Source organism: Pogona vitticeps, chromosome 9 (genome assembly GCF_051106095.1).
Source record: "Pogona vitticeps strain Pit_001003342236 chromosome 9, PviZW2.1, whole genome shotgun sequence".
NCBI lineage: Eukaryota > Metazoa > Chordata > Lepidosauria > Squamata > Agamidae > Pogona > Pogona vitticeps.
In genome coordinates this window covers 21,733,409-21,748,840 of record NC_135791.1, presented here as the reverse complement: position 1 = coordinate 21,748,840, position 15,432 = coordinate 21,733,409, and the positions used below count along the sequence as shown (strand labels likewise).

The 15,432-nt window shown below is 44.0% G+C and overlaps 1 protein-coding gene and 1 long non-coding RNA gene across 2 annotated transcripts; both read right to left on the bottom strand.

The window, feature by feature from the left end:
- Window positions 1–10,971, bottom strand: LOC110071222 (phospholipase A2 inhibitor gamma subunit B-like). Its single transcript, XM_072979794.2, has 5 exons — window positions 9,031–10,971; window positions 3,129–3,248; window positions 1,852–2,007; window positions 989–1,132; window positions 1–276 (listed from the first exon to the last, which is right to left on the bottom strand). The coding sequence occupies exons 1-5, from the start codon at window positions 9,074–9,076 to the stop codon at window positions 74–76; spliced, it is 669 nt and encodes a 222-aa protein (XP_072835895.2). The 5' UTR covers window positions 9,077–10,971; the 3' UTR covers window positions 1–73.
- Window positions 10,972–12,832: 1,861 nt separating this feature from the next.
- Window positions 12,833–14,852, bottom strand: LOC144584228 (uncharacterized). The gene is made up of 2 exons (XR_013538349.1): window positions 14,715–14,852; window positions 12,833–14,302 (listed from the first exon to the last, which is right to left on the bottom strand). It is a non-coding gene; the product is annotated as an uncharacterized LOC144584228 (long non-coding RNA).
- Window positions 14,853–15,432: the final 580 nt, after the last annotated feature.

Below are 15,432 nucleotides of genomic sequence, written 5' to 3'. Positions count from 1 at the left end.
GCGAAATGAGAAGGAAGACAACCACCACAGTCAATAGAAAGCAAACAGGCAAAAGGGATGAAATAGAACATAATCACGAACAGAAGGCAAAGCAAAGGAGCCCTGCCAGGAGTGGCAGGACCAGACTGTATTGGGTAGAGATTCCAAGCGCACGGCTGCATGTGTTGACCTTGATGTCCACATTGCGGCCAGCAGCAAATAGCGCTCCCGCTCCCATGTCGCACATGTTCCTGGTGGCGCATCCTGTGAAGGCGACTTGTTCGTCCTTGAATTCGTCTGTGGGATGAAAGTGTAGAAAACAGTTAGCTGCTATGGATAAACAGAGAAAGCTTCCCACTTACACTCCTTTACACAAACCAGGGCAGATCCAGAATCCTGTGGGTGACCTGCAGAAGGAAACCACAGAATTTGCAGCAGCAAATTGACACTCACTCCATAGGAAATGGTTGCATTCCCGGACACACATACTCAATCATGGAATCAGGTGTGGCCAGAAATGTAACCAGCACCCCCTTAAAAAGCAGCAACCCATCTCTGCAATGTACATGGTTTCACTTATGCAGGCGTAGATCACCAATAGGATTCTGTTTATCATGTTTCCCTAGAAGTGCTTGCAGGTTGGCACATCCCTTTTGAGAAATCTGAAATCTGGAACTGAAACAGGCTACTTCGGTTGTTTGAATCAGGTGATCCTGGGCTACTCTTAGCAGCAGAGCTCTCCCTTTACCTAATGTCAAATAGTAACTCAGCCTGGGACTACAATTCCCAGAACCCCCTGCTCTGGATGGCCATGGTCCACAACGGCAGGAGGGTTCTGTACTTGTAGACTAAAACTACACTTCTCTGTCATTTGTTGGAAATAATGTTGGATGGAGTCTTTCTGTCTTCCTCGTCCACCAGCTGTACCGACAAGAGTCAAGGGCCCTGCAAGGGAAGCGTGCCTCAAAATCCATGGCACGGATCATGCCCAGCCTATAAGCCCACCTACCTGTACTTGCAATGGTGGCAAAGTGGATGCAGTTGGTCAGGAGGCCAGTACACGCCACTGTAGTGTGATTCAGACAAAAATTCGCGCCACGGGCAAAGCACGAATTGCAGCGAACCCCGTTGGGAATCTGAGGTGCTGTTTGTACTGTGGAGAGAAAAGTGAGAGGAGAGGAACTGACTCTCGGCAAAAATGCAGTGATTTTACACACCGTGGAGCCTGAGCGAGGTGTATCCACATAGATGGCATAGGTGGATCATAAGAATGCAAGGTCTGTTTATGGAAATGTCTGCCGCTGTAGACATTACAATAAATATTTTGTCTATTTATGGAAATGTCTACCCCTGTAGACATTACAATAAATATTTCACCAAGCCAGTAAAGGTGCATTTTGTCAGGTAATGCAAAAACAAGTAGCTGGGTTCTGATCAGTTAGAATATGTCTCCTCCATATGTTTCTGGAGACATATATTTCAGGAGACATATGTTTCCATATGTTTCTGAATCCTGGCACCCATTCCAAACCATCCAGCTTTTTCAATCATCAAGGATAACGAGTGTTTTATTCCACCAGCACTAGGAGGTCCAGGGTTTCCACAGTGTAGAACAGTGGTTCCCAACCTTGGGTCCCCAGATGTTTTTGGACTAAAACTCCCACAAATCCTGGCTGCCACTGCTAGTGGTGAAGGCTTCTGTGAGTTTTAGTCCAAGAACATCTGGAGACCCGAGGTTGAGAACCACTGCAGTAGAAGGACTCTGAGTTTACTGGTCCCCTACTGTAAGGTACGTCTAGCACAACGATTAAGCAAACCACATGACAAAGCCCAACACAGCTTGTTGTATAGAAAGGAACTCGACTTCTATACCAATGACTTCTTGGGTGTTGCAGCGATCCGCTCGACAGCAGCTGGAGTTCCAGAGCATACGGAAATCCCCCGCCACCAGCCCATAAAACTGGTTGCAGAGGCGGTCATCGGAGTTGCATTTTTTCTCGTAAGTTGGGTGTTGTATGTCCAGGCCACCTATAAATGGAGGGAAAAAATCTGTGAGAAGATCCACTCACCAGAGGTAGACACCTGGTGTCCTGTTCCTCAAACATTTTGGAATACAACTCTCATCAGACCCAGACGTCAGGATTAAGGGTACAAGACTATGGCAGCTGTAGTACAAAACATTGACCATAGTGGTTCACATACAATCGATGTGATGATTGGATGCTGGAGCAGAATGGACACTTATGACATTGATCATAGCTCAAGTGGTAAAGCATGTGCTTTACATGGCAAAGATCTCAGATTTAATTAATTAATTAAGTAATTTAAAAAGTTTTTACCCCACCTTTTCCCTCAAAAAGGTCCTAAGGTGGCTTACATCATTAAAAGAGAATAGTCTCCTTGAGTCCTTTTAAAGGAGATGGGTGGGATCAAAATATTTTAAATAAATAAATAAATATTTAAAGCTAACAACGGTGAATATACAAATATAAAAAGGACCAAACAGATGACATACTTAAAAATAAACAACGGCCCATAAGCAACACCGAAACACATTCAAAGCAGTAAGATACAACGATCCATTTAAAACCACACTCAGGCAAGCCAGTCACTGCCAGAAAGCTTGCCTGAGGAGAACCCCTTGACATTTCCTGCTAATGGATTTCAAGGGACGAAATTGGGAAGGACTCCCAGCTTCTGAGACCGCGACTGTGGCATACCACCTCCAAGGGGCATTGCTACAGAGGAATTCCCTAGCATGCGTCCCAAAGGTAGGGCCTGATGCCAGTTGTGCCGGTTCTGGGACTCTATGCCTGGCTTTATGGTGGGAGGTCTCCAAGGTCCTGAACCGCACCCCTTCAATAGGTTCAGCACCAGTAGAACTATATTACAACTTGGAATTAGAAATGGGCACGAACCGGTTCGCCCCAGTTCATCAAGACATCAGAACAGGTGTTGCTGCTCCCCTCCGTTGCCTCCTCTGGCTCAGCCAGCCATTCACCAGGCTCAGCGTTGAAATGAAAACATTGTGTTGCAGTTTTCTACTCATCAACAGAACGAAAGCGACAGGGAGAGGTATTCAAGCCTGAGATGGCCTGAAGCTCTTCAAAGCCTGCCCCAGAAGGAGCTGTGTCTCGAAACGACTTTACCTGTATTCCCATTCCGAGCAATGGTGATGCAGCTGTTGACGGAGGCGGTGCATTTTTGCTGGGATGTGCTACAGTTGTAGCCTTCTGTGCTGGTGCAGTTGAAGCAGGAGATGGCGTCACCTGCAGATTCATGTAGGAAGTGTAAGAGGTAAAAGGCATGAAGCAGAACCAAAGTCGTGTAGTAGCGGATAGGGAGGTGGACTAGGACTTCTGAGTCCTGGGTTCAAATCCCTACTCAGCCATGGAATCTCACGGAGGCCTAGCAATGGTAAATCATTCCTTCAACATCTCAAATGCTTCAATGGGTATCCTGATGCAGGGAAAATGCATTCCTATGGGAAACCTCGCAAGACAAATGAATTATTTTTGTCTTGCGAGGCATCGGTCTTGTGGGGGGAAATCGTCTTGCGAAGCACGGGCATAGAAGAAGCCATCTTGCGAGTCACCAACACGATAGCAAAATGCTGTCATCTTGCAGGTTTTTCGTTCGTCTTGCGAGGTTCGTCTTGCAAGGCACCACTGTACCTATATACACATATGTTTTCCTCACTGGAGAGGGACCTACCTCCAAAGCGGCATGGTCTTCTCTGGCCTTGTTTCCTGTTCTTAATGCAAAAGCAGGGAGCTGCCATGGTGCTCCCTGGAAATCAGAGTCTCGCTGCCCTATAAGCTCTGTACATGGCAACCCCTGAAGAACTACAATTCCCATGAAGTACTATGGCATTATTTTTACACTAATAACAGGAGGCAATGCCAAGACTAGGATCTTCTCCAGATGAGCAAAATGTATGTCTCTTTAGACATCATTTGCAGGATGAAACTCCTAGAATTCTGCCTGGGGTAGCCTTAGAGGATTCTGGGAGTTGGAGTCCACACTTACAGTCTGCAGTCCACAGCCTGTTGCCTGTAATGAGCCGAGAGACTCTTGTATGGTGACCTAATTTTCTTCCTGGTTTTTGAGGGACAAATCGCGAGAGGTCATGTTGCAAAACTACTAAAATGATCTTTCAGTGCATGTATTGACCTCATTTTTCGGCATTTGTCTGTCTTGTTCTATTTCCTTCTACTGTATTTCCTTTTCAGATTGGGGCTTTATGTTTTAGTACCACTAACTGGGGTACAGAAGTACAGTGGTGCCTCGCTTAATGACATTAATTCCTTCCAGCGAAATCACTGTAGAGCGAAAACGTCATAAAGCGAAATAAAAAAGCTCATTGAAATGCATTGAAAACCCCTCAATGCGTTCCAATGGGCTGAAAACTCACAGTCCAGCGAAGATCCTCCATAGGGGTGGCCATTTTTGCTGCCTGTAAAGCGAGGAATCCATCCAAAAATACAGCGGGGAGCCATTTTAAGCAGCCGGTGGCCATTTTGAAGCCTGACAATCAGCTGTTTTTGTTTGTCGTAAAGCGAAAATTGGTCCCCGAAGCAGGGAACCGGTCATCGTTAAACAAAAAAAAAACAACATTTAAAACATTTTGCGATCGCAAAAACCTAATCGTCAAACAATTTCGTCATAGAGCAGGCCAATCGTTAAGCGAGGCAGCACTGTACTAGGAGAGACATCATTCTGGGCTGTATTTGTTCTTATAACAATCTGATGCACAGAAATTGAATGCACATAAATTTTATATAAGGAAAAGCCAATATTGTTATCCACCAATAAGAGTAGTCTGAACTACCATCTGAGGAAGTGGATCTTATCCCCAGACACTCATATGAAAATATAACAGTTAGTCTTTAAGATGCCACGACATTTTTGCCCTTTTTAATAATTAGTTCTTTTATTTTTTAAAAATTTTTTTTGCCTGTCCTGCTTGTACAAACTAACACGACTACTTCTTCTAAAACTCCAACATGAAAAGTTTCATTACGCAGAGACTTTGGCCAGGAGGGGAAAATTTTGATTCAGTGGAAAAGTCCACGAAGCTACAGGCTGAAATGTGACAGCCTGCAGCCTGCATAGATATAAATCTTGTCACTTTCATCTTTTTAAGACCTGTTCCTGATTCAGAGAAGAAAAAAAAAAAGAAAGAAAGAAAAAGAAAAAAAGAAAAAAGAGTCTGTTTCCTTTTCACCAATAAAATGGGCGTGGTGGGTTGTGTCTCTTCTACACAATAGGAAGTTAACCTAAGAAGACACATCTCCCTATGTTGGTCAAGACAGTAAGTAGCCTCTGCACTGAAGTCTTGAATAGCTTAATGTTGTACTGAAAGAGAAGTGAACAAAAGCACTAAAATAAATAAATAATTGTTTAAAAAAACCACTGGGGGGCCAGGTCTTGTTTTGCTTTCCCTTATATTCCATTCCCATGTCTGTGATTTTATACTTCAGGCTCGCCCTGCCCTCCTTGATATTTCTTAGATGTTTCAAATGACAGCTCTTATCAACCTCATGGTCAAAGATCAAGAATACTGGGAGGCGTGACCCTGAGTGTTCGGAGCAGTGGTTCCTAAACAACGGGGTCCCCCAGATGTTCTTGGGCTACAACTCCAAGAAATCCTGGCCAGCACAGCTAAATGGTGAAGGGTTTTAGGAGTTGCGATTCAAAAACATCTGGAGACCCAAGACTGGGAACCACTGATTTAGAGGGTCCTGGGTTGCTTGAAGGCCACTTTAAGGTATGCTCACACATCCTACCACTAATATGAATTAGTAAAGCAGGCACAAAATTGCTTAAGGCAGCATTAGGACAGCAATATATGTTCATTCTTATCCTACCTTTGTGCCATTTCTGGCAGTCTATATGAAAAAAAATAGACTGCTAATTTGGAAGGATGTATCAGAGACTTTGCACCAATTTTTGGCTATACAGTGGTGCCTCGTTTAACGAGTGCCTCGCTCAATGATGAATTCACATAACGATGGCCTTTGCTGGAAATTTTGCCGCCTCACCTAACAATGTTTCCTATGGGGGATTTTCGCATGACGATGTTTGGGACCTTGCTTCACAATGATGACAGTTTTAGGTCCCCTGTTTCGCTTAATGTTTTTTTTTGACAGCCCTGTTTTCGCTATTTTAAAAATATTCTAAAATGTTTAAAAAATGTTTAAAATGCTTGGAATCGTTAGTGCACCTAATAAAACCTTCGTTAAAGTAATTTGGCTTCGTTCTGAGTCTTTTTGAATTTTTGATGATTTTTTTTTTCACCATTGAAATGTATTGAATAGGCTCCTATTGGAACGGATTAACCGGTTTTCAATGCATTCCTATGGGAAATGGTGTTTCGCTTAACAATGTTTTCACATAACGATGTTTTTAATGGACCCAATTAATATCGTTATGCGAGGCACCACTGTATATTATTTATTTCGTCTCCAAACTGCAAAGAGGAACAGATTATCATTATATACAATAATCCATGGGGAGAATTTTGCCCTCAGTGGCATTTCTACATCTGTTCTAGTCAATATCTAAGCGAAGAGCATGCTGACCGTTCCTGCTTCCCATGCCCTCAAGCAGTTGTTCATTTATAGATATGATCAGCTAAGACATTGTTATCTCTTTCCCCTGAGAACATTCACGTCCTCATTTCTGTACATCCAAGCTTTAGTTAAAGATACAGAACATGCCATACTAACAGATGGGGGGGTGGGTGAGTATCTGGTCCATTGCCAAATGAAAGATTCTCTTAAAAATTCCACCCTTTTTAAAAAAAATTGTTGCTTTTGTTATTGTCATTTTCTGAGTTCAAACGTAATGAGCTGCTGATCTTTGTCAAGGAACACTTATTAATTTATACCACTGCAGAAGATGTAACACCTTCAAAAATGCATTTTATGCTAATTATCTCAATTTTTATTACAACCTTGCAAAACAAGTGAGGCTTCACCACCTGGAGCACGGGTCAAGTGGAGGAGATGTTCAGAAATATGTTAAACAAATCATAATGGATAAATCTAGATTATTTTATCTATGCTGCAGAGAAAGAAGAGGTTGGGGGAAAAGCTTCCGTGGAGATACACGGCAGAAGACAGATAAAATGCTTCCTTAATAACAATGTATGCTACGTTTTAGGATGTCACTGAAATTCAGAGGTTCAAGAATCTAGTAAAATATGTTGGAGTGTTTTTTCCAGGGTTAATCTACCCACTACACTAGGTCCCCCCAGGCAATGTTTCTCCGAGTGGCTGCTCTGAAGGAGACCAGGAAATCATCCACAAGAAGTAGGGCCTTATTCACAGTGGCACCAATACTCTGGAAATAGATGGTTTTTTTTGTTGTTGTTGTAACTCTGGTTCTTTGAGTGGTCATCTGTGAATTTACACTCAGTGTGCATTTACAGAGACCACAAGGAAGAATCAACTCATGGTGAGTTGTGCTGTCCCCCTCCCTCCCCACATTTAAAAGGCTCCTGAAAACATTTTTGGAAAGACCTTTCATTGCAACCCTGCCTGAATTTCTATATCACATCCTACTTTTTGTCTGCAAAATACGCTTTGTCTAGGGTGGGGGGTGGGGGTTGCCCGTTTGTTTTTTATTTTAATCTTATGCTCTGTTGTGCCTTTTTTTTACCACGTCGTAAACCGCCCAGCGCATTGAACTAATGGGGCAGTATACAAAATTTAAAAAAAAAAACTAACTAATCTAAACATTTACAGTATTTTATTTTGTGTGTGCCCAAAACCGCACTTTGGAAAGAGTTAAGAAATATAAATCTTCCCCTCATCTAAGAAAAAAAAATACTATGGAGTTTAGGGCGCCACTTTTTCGGAAGGAAGTTACAGTCAATGAACATGTATGTTCAGCTGGCAGATCTACAAATCCTTAAGATGTTGGAACAAAAGGACATAGGAAAAAATATACCCTTCAAATTTCCAAGAAAACATGTCCAAGTAAATGTCACACACAAACACACACACTCAAGATGATAGTAATACTTAATATGCACACAAAGAAGCATTAAACTTTAAATGAAATGTTCTTTGTTGTTTCTAAATATATACTGCCCCATAGCGCTAGACCACTCTCTGGGCAGTTTACAACGTAATTAAGCAAGGGACGTAATTAAACAAGGAATACTTTGCCCCCCAGCATATGCTTTATCTCAGTAATCCTCATACTAATTTGTATGGAAGATTTTCTCCGGCTCCTCTACTTTTATGAACAGCCGGATTTTTGGAAGTTAAGCAAGTGACACGATTCCTACAATCTTAGATCCATGCCAAGAAACAAATTTTCACTGTTTAATTTCCATATCAGGCTACAGACATGGGAGGGGGGCAGTAAATTATAAGACTAGCTAGTGTGTATATATACAGTTAATACACACAAAAAACTTTTTTCTGTCGTTCTTTATCATCATCATCTGATGCCCTTATTATTTATGGAGATGAATCTTACTCTACTTGACATGGTTACAAGGAAATTCTCTTTCAACACCCCTTCTACAATCCTAATCAAGGAAGTGGAAACAGATCAGAATCAAGAGTCCGTAAGTCAGATAAACATTCAAACTTTCTCATCTAGCATTGCCAACTGGCGTGTGAAATTTACCCCGAGATGCTTCTGAGCTGACTTTGCATTAGAGAGGCAGAGAATGTCTGCTGAAGCTTTTATGCACAAAACGCAGCTGGATATAAACATGCGCTATATGCGCCAGGTCAAGTTGCAGCTATATAGGGCATGCAACGAGGACCTCATCCAGAAGCTGCCTGCCCCATCACCCATTTGGCGCACGGCTTGCGAAGAAACTTTGAGGGAAAATCTTGAACCTGAAGAGATTCTAACATGTCACTTGACTTCGGCCAAAAGGTTGAGGCAGATACTAAGAAACACGACATCCAAACTCTGCATCGGTTGGGGTTAAAACTGGTTGGAGGGGGCCAAGGGTTACGCCCCACCCACAACCCCACTAAAGAGTCCAGCCTATAAAAATCAAGCCAAGCAGCAGCATCTTACCTGGAGCCAGGAGAGGAAGAAGCAAGCAAAGAGCCAAGAGATGCATGATGGTGTCAGCCAGGTAGGATCAGAGCTACTGTAAGAAGCGAGAAGCAGCCACTGCTCCCTAGAGGAAGAATACAACCGGGGCCAGGGAGGGGCGGAGTTGGGTTACTTAAGGCTCAAGGTGTGAGCTTGAGCAACATCTGCTTTTGTGGTGCCTCGGGCAAACCAGTCTTGGCCTTTGAGTCACCCCTCCCACCTCCCTCTTCAGTCCTTAAAATGCTCACTCTCTGTCTCTCCTCCTTTACCTTTTTACCTAACCACCCATACGCAGGGCGCTGGCCGTAAGCTACGCCTGAACCTGCACCCCTCCCCTCGTCAGAATGCATCGCCCTCAACAGTCATGTGAATGCTACCTCCTTCCAAAAAGAAAAGGGGGGGAAAAAAGAGAAAATATGAGTGACATGTATTTAAAATGCATGGAGTTTTAATACCTGTGTTGACTGCGATGCTATTGTGTAACTCTAAAGGAATGTCTTGTTTTCAGCGTCGTATTAAATTAAATAACTTTCCATTACAGTGGTGCCTCGCTAGACGATGATAATCCGTTCCACTGAAATCGCTGTTTAGCGAAATCATTGTCTAGCGAAAAGCATTTCCCTATTGGAATGAATTGAAACCTGTTTAATGCGTCCCACAGAATCGTCGTTGTCTAGCGAAGATCGGCCATAGGAAAGCCGCTTTGCGAACCGCCGATCAGCTGTTTAAATCGCTGTCTTGCGAAGCTTAGGTCCCGAAAACACCTGTTTTGCGAGCACGGAGGGAGCTGTCAAAATCGTTGTCTAGCGAAAATCGGTTTGCGAAGCAGGGACCAAACATTGTCCAGCGAAATTCCCCCATAGGAATCACTGTTTTGCGAATCGCTATAGCGATTGCAAAAAGTCAATGTCTACCGAAAAAACTGTCATGTGGGGTAACTGTCTAGCGAGGCACCACTGTATTTAGTAATCTGAAATGTTTATCATCTTTTCAAAAGGATCAAATTAGAGTTGGGGTTAGAGCTGGGTCAAGGTTGGCATTAAGTCTCATGTCCGGGGTCAGATTATCTTTAGAGTTTGGTAAGTGGAGACATTGAATTGTGTTTAGCTTTCAAGAGTTGGGTTAATTTAGGGGTTGGGTCCAGATTCCCTTTAGAGTAATCCTAACCTGGCATCTAACTCTGATCCTCACTTGGGAGCTGGCTGCATTGCTTGTTGAGTTAGCTGCCGAGCGAGAGGTCGGGAGTTCAATTCCCCACTATATCTCCTGAGAGAAGAGCCAGCCTATGTGGTCTTGGGCAAGCTGCAGAGTCCCAGAGCGTCCCCTAGAGGAAGAGAATGGGAAACCACTTCTGAGGGCTCTCTACCCAGAAAACTCTGGAAAGGGTTGCTATAAATCAGAACTGATCTGACAGCACACAATTACCATTATGACCGTTATGGTCATAAATTCATCCTTGTTGTTGTTTAGTTGTTAAGTCGTGTCTGACTCTTTGTGACCCCACGGACCAGAGCACGCCAGGCCCTCCTGTCTTCCACTGCCTCCCGGAGTTGGGTCAAATTCATGTTGGTCGCTTCGATGACCCTGTCCAACCATCTCATCCTCTGTCGTCCCCTTCTCCTCTTGCCTTCACTCTTTCCCAACGTCAGGGTCCATGAGATGAAACAATAGATCCATTTTCTACATGTGCTGATGTGGCAAATCCCTTTTTGTCTTCTTGAAAAGACACATGGGGCAGGGTGCCATCTCAAACAAACACGACAAGATGTGAGCACCAGTCCTTTGTTCTGTAATCATCACATGCTCTGGAAAGCTGCTTAGGCCAGCTTACAGCAAACAAACAGAGCTTGAAAAGGAAACTGGATGAAGATGTCTTGCACCCATACTTTCTCTGCTTCTAAGATTAGTTCTCCCTCCTACAGCCCCTCCCCTGAGGATGTCATAATAATTGCGTGCCGTCAAGTCGATTCTAACTTATGGCAATCCTTTCCAGGGTTTCTTAGATAAAGAATACCCAGTAGTTGTTGACCATCCACTTCTTCTGGTGGTGGGATGTCGCCCTGAGACTTGTGCAGCTATCCTGAGGTTACACAGGCTGGCTTGTCTCCTAGGAGCACCGTGGTTAATCAAACGGGGAGCTTCTAAATAAAGGCCAGCATTTCTTCCACTCCATGAAAAGAAAGTGAACAGAAGCACTGGCAAGAACAATGGAGAAGATTAAATTCTTAGCATCCAACATCTCTAATTTTTACAGTAGGGGTTGAAGCACCTCTTCCAGCCAAAGAACAGCATTGGAAGTCCAAAAGGTTCTCAGGAGCATGGATCGGTGGTTGAGGTATGGAAGTTCAGTTCCCCACTGTGCCTCTTTGGCAGGCGCTGGACTCAATGTCTTATTTCCCCTTAGTCTTGTCTTCTCAGGGACGTGGTGGCACTTCGGGCTAAACCGCAGAAACCTGTGCTGCAGGGTCAGAAGACCAGCAGTCATAAGATCGAATCCATGCGACGGAGGGAGCACCCGTTGCTTTGTCCCAGCTCCTCGCCAACCTAGCAGTTCAAAAGCATGCCAATGCAAGTAGATAAATAGGTAGCACCTCGGTGGGAAGGTAAAACGGCGTTCCTTAGTCACGCTGGCCACGTGACAACGGAAACTGTCTTTGGACAAGCGCTGGCTCTACGGCTTGAAAAACAGGATGAGCACCACCCCCTAGAGTCGGACACGACTGGACTAAAAATGTCAAGGGAAACCTTTACCTTTACCTTCTCTTCTCAAGGCTAAATATGCCCAGTTCTTTCAGTCTCTTCACATAGGGTTCGGTTTCCAGCCCCCTGATCATCCATGTTTCCCTCCTCTGAACTTGTGCCAACTTGTTAGCATCTTCCTTGAAGTGTGATGTCCAGAATTGAACACAGTACCCAAGATTAGGCCTAACCAGTGTTAAATAGAGGGGAACTAATACCGCACAGGATTTGGAAACTATACTTTTGTGCAGTGGTTATAACCTTGGGTTACTCCCAGAAGCCTTTACTTTGGACTGCAACTCCCAGAAGCCTTCACCACCAGCTGTGCTGGCTGGGATTTCTGGGAGTTGCAGTCCAAAAACACCGGAGTAACCCAAGGTTAAGAACCACTGCTTTTGTGGATGCATCTGGAGGACCACATGCTCCTCTGGCCTCCAACGGAGTCTTTCCACTAGGACACAAGGCAAAGACCGGTTCCTTCATTCCAGGAGATTAAAATATGCACCTTTTGTTCTTGAAAACCGTTCACCTGCAAATGGAACTGACCGGCTCATATAATGCCGAGGTGCATCAGATACCAAGAATCTAGATGAACAGGTCCAACCAGAAAGATTATCCTATGCCAGGCCAGGGAGATTAAGGTCAGATCTGTAAGCAGAAAAGCAGAATCGGATTCGTTGTGATCGCTTTGCTGCACAACAATTAGCAGAGGGTGTGGTTGTGTGCAAGGGGGTGCATTCCACTTTAATTTGTACAGATTCTTGTAGGCTGGTGTATAACTCTGGAAGAAGCCATGGGTGGGGTGGGCAGGATGCCTGTTAATAATCATGCATTTAAAAGAATGCAATTCACTACTTTAGCAGCAATGATGACCATTTTTGCTTGTTTTTAAAATTTATTCGGTTTACTGGGTTTATACCTTGCCATTCTCTCATAACGGGGATTCAAAGTAACTTACATCATTTAAAACCTAAGCTTCTGTTCATCAGGGGGAGGGTGGGAGGAAACAACCACACAAATTTCCCAGAACTGAAACAACATGTGTATTCGGATGCTTTTATTCAATGGATTCACAGCCTTGTTGTTAACAGTATGGTAAGGTCTGGGGTGCCTCTGGATCACAGTTTTGACCATTTTTAACAAAAATGCTTTGACCCAAATTCTGTTTCTAACCTCAGTCTCAATGATAAGCCAACACTTTATGTAAATCCCACTCAGTCAATGGGTTGACTCAAATAGTGTCTAGCAACAGAATACTGGTCTCAGAAAGTAGAAGATTCCTCACCGGAATTCTTAGGACTCAAAGACATCCATCTGACGCGCGCAACACGCTCGTCCTGTCCTTTGTAAATTTTCCCTTGGGTTCCGAGATATAGTCTCACAATTGAACAAATCATGGAGCTGAAAAGGGTGAGCAGTTTTTCCAGTACTATAACAATGTGCTCTCTGTGTGGCTGCAGGATCGACTCTGGAGGTGATGCATAAGTAAATGCATCATCATCATCTTAGAATTGTAGAGCTGGTGGGACCCTAGGGATCATCAAACCCAGCCCTGAACAGGGAGGAACAGTGGGGGAATCGAACTCCCAACCTCCACAATCAGAGAACTGAACCACTGAGCTATCCAGCAATGTGTTGTTGTCAGAAAAGGAGTATTGAGTTGGGAGATCTTGGCTCAGATCTCCAGGGACAGTCATATTCTCTTTGCCTCGTCTACCTCAAAGAGATGTTGTGAGGATAATGGAGGAGGCCGTGCGTCGCTCGCTGAGCTTGCTGGTGGAACAATGAAATTTCAGTGTGAATTGTTTAACTAATCAAGAGATGATATTTTCCAAACATTACGAGTTTGATCTGGCAAACAGAGGTTCCTTTGCCCCTTCCTTTTGTCATAGGAAAAAAAAACCACCACCTCCATTGTACAACCCTGCAAAGCTATTGGCTGCAGGACATTTGACCGCCAAGTATCCTCTGTGCACAGGTCTTGGTTCTCCCTGCAATGGCTCTCCCTCCCCAATAGAGGGCAGTGATATCCTATTGAAATTGTCCACAATTGTCCATCCCCAATTCCGTTGCACCTCGTGCTGAGTTAGAGGGTGTGTGCATCAACTTTGCATCCAAACCCAGCTTGCAGTGTGCAAATGCTATCGTCCCACAGCCTGTTTCTTTCAAGAGCATTCACACAGCAGACAAATGTCATTCCAGGAGCAGAGGCTGCTAAAAAAGTTGGCAATGCCAGTCATAGCGGCTTAGCGCAGCCACCAAGAGCAACCAGTCCTCTTATTGAAATCTCTCTGGTCTTCAGCACTAGACAATGTTCTACATTCAGGATGTCTTCATTTTCTTCATTCTACGATTCTCGGGGCGGGGGGAGAAACTTTTTCTGCCGGTTTGCAGTCTGCCTGGGAAATCTGGGCTCCAAAAACTTGATTTGCTGCCTTTACTGCTTCCTTTTTGAAGCTGCATGCCTTGGCTGTCGTACAACCTTGGAAAGCACTCCTTCCATTCAAAATGCCTGTTAGGAGAGAAGATATTCTTTGAGAAACATTTAAAAAAAAACAGCTATCTAAGATGTACCATTATAATTCATGCTATTAGAAATACGTAGACTATTCATTCATTTAATAGCAAAGTCTTAGTCTCGCCTGCAAACATAGCAGGTTCAGTTCTCTGCTGGAAAAGATGGTAGTAGACCAGGCATAGTGAATCACTGGCACTTCAGATTTTTTTGGACTACAACTCCCATAGTCCCTTGTCACTGGCAGTACAGACAGGGATGCTGGAAGTTGTAGTGTAACACATCTGGAGTGCCAAAAGTCTCTGTATGTGGTACTTGAGTGCCAGGAGCGAACACCACTCAAAACATCTTTGGACAGAGAGCACAAAGAAAGGGAGACTCCTGCTCTCTATCATCTCACAAGACTTACTTCTTTTGATGGAACCAGCCAGGTTGAAGCAGGGGTCTTCTTTCTGTGTGCAGTTGACCATTCCTTTACTGTCACAGCGATCCGAACAGATGGAAAAGCAGCCGGGGCATTGAAACCCATTGGCAACTAGCTTTTCCAGATCAGGTGCTGGTGGGAAAAAAACCCGGTCATTACACTTACATATAGTTGGGGCTAACGTTTTTTCAATCTTTTTTCCCCCTGAACATTAAAGACCTCATTTCCTCCAAGACTTAAAATATTTTCTTGACTGTGGTCTTCTTCCTGTGGCCATGTTGCTCTTTAAGAATGACCCAGGGAATGATATTGTATCATGGGGTTGTTTCATCGCCTAAGGATGCTTACACTGAACAGCCCCGCGGTTACACTGGTCCTCCTGGCAGCAGGTGATCTGGGTCCGAATGTGAACATCTTCTTCCACACTGGCAGTATAATAGCCTGCCTGGCAGAACTGATGGTCAAGGCACGATTTGAAAGATAAGGAGACCTTCAAGCCATCTGTGAAGGGAAAGAATGGGACAAAAATGACTAGTGATGGAGGGACAGTCAGACCAGTTTTGGTCTCCTGGGGATCTGAAGAAGCTTCTTTTCAGAGAAGATGCTATAATTATGTCAAATTTCTGCTGGCTTGCAAACCAATTAGTGGCATTCTTCTTATTTGTTTAGTTTGTTTCACAATGCTGTCTCGCTGCATAGCCCA

What these genes read in the sequence shown, in the direction of transcription:
- LOC110071222 (XM_072979794.2), bottom strand. Translation starts at nt 9,076, where the DNA reads ATGCATCTCTTGGCTCTTTGCTTGCTTCTTCCTCTCCTGGCTCCAG. An exon ending in TCTTCCTCTCCTGGCTCCAG is followed by an intron (nt 3,249 to 9,030) that starts GTAAGATGCTGC and finishes ATGAATCTGCAG; the next exon opens with GTGACGCCATCTCCTGCTTC. An exon ending in TGCCACCATTGCAAGTACAG is followed by an intron (nt 277 to 988) that starts GTAGGTGGGCTT and finishes TTCATCCCACAG; the next exon opens with ACGAATTCAAGGACGAACAA.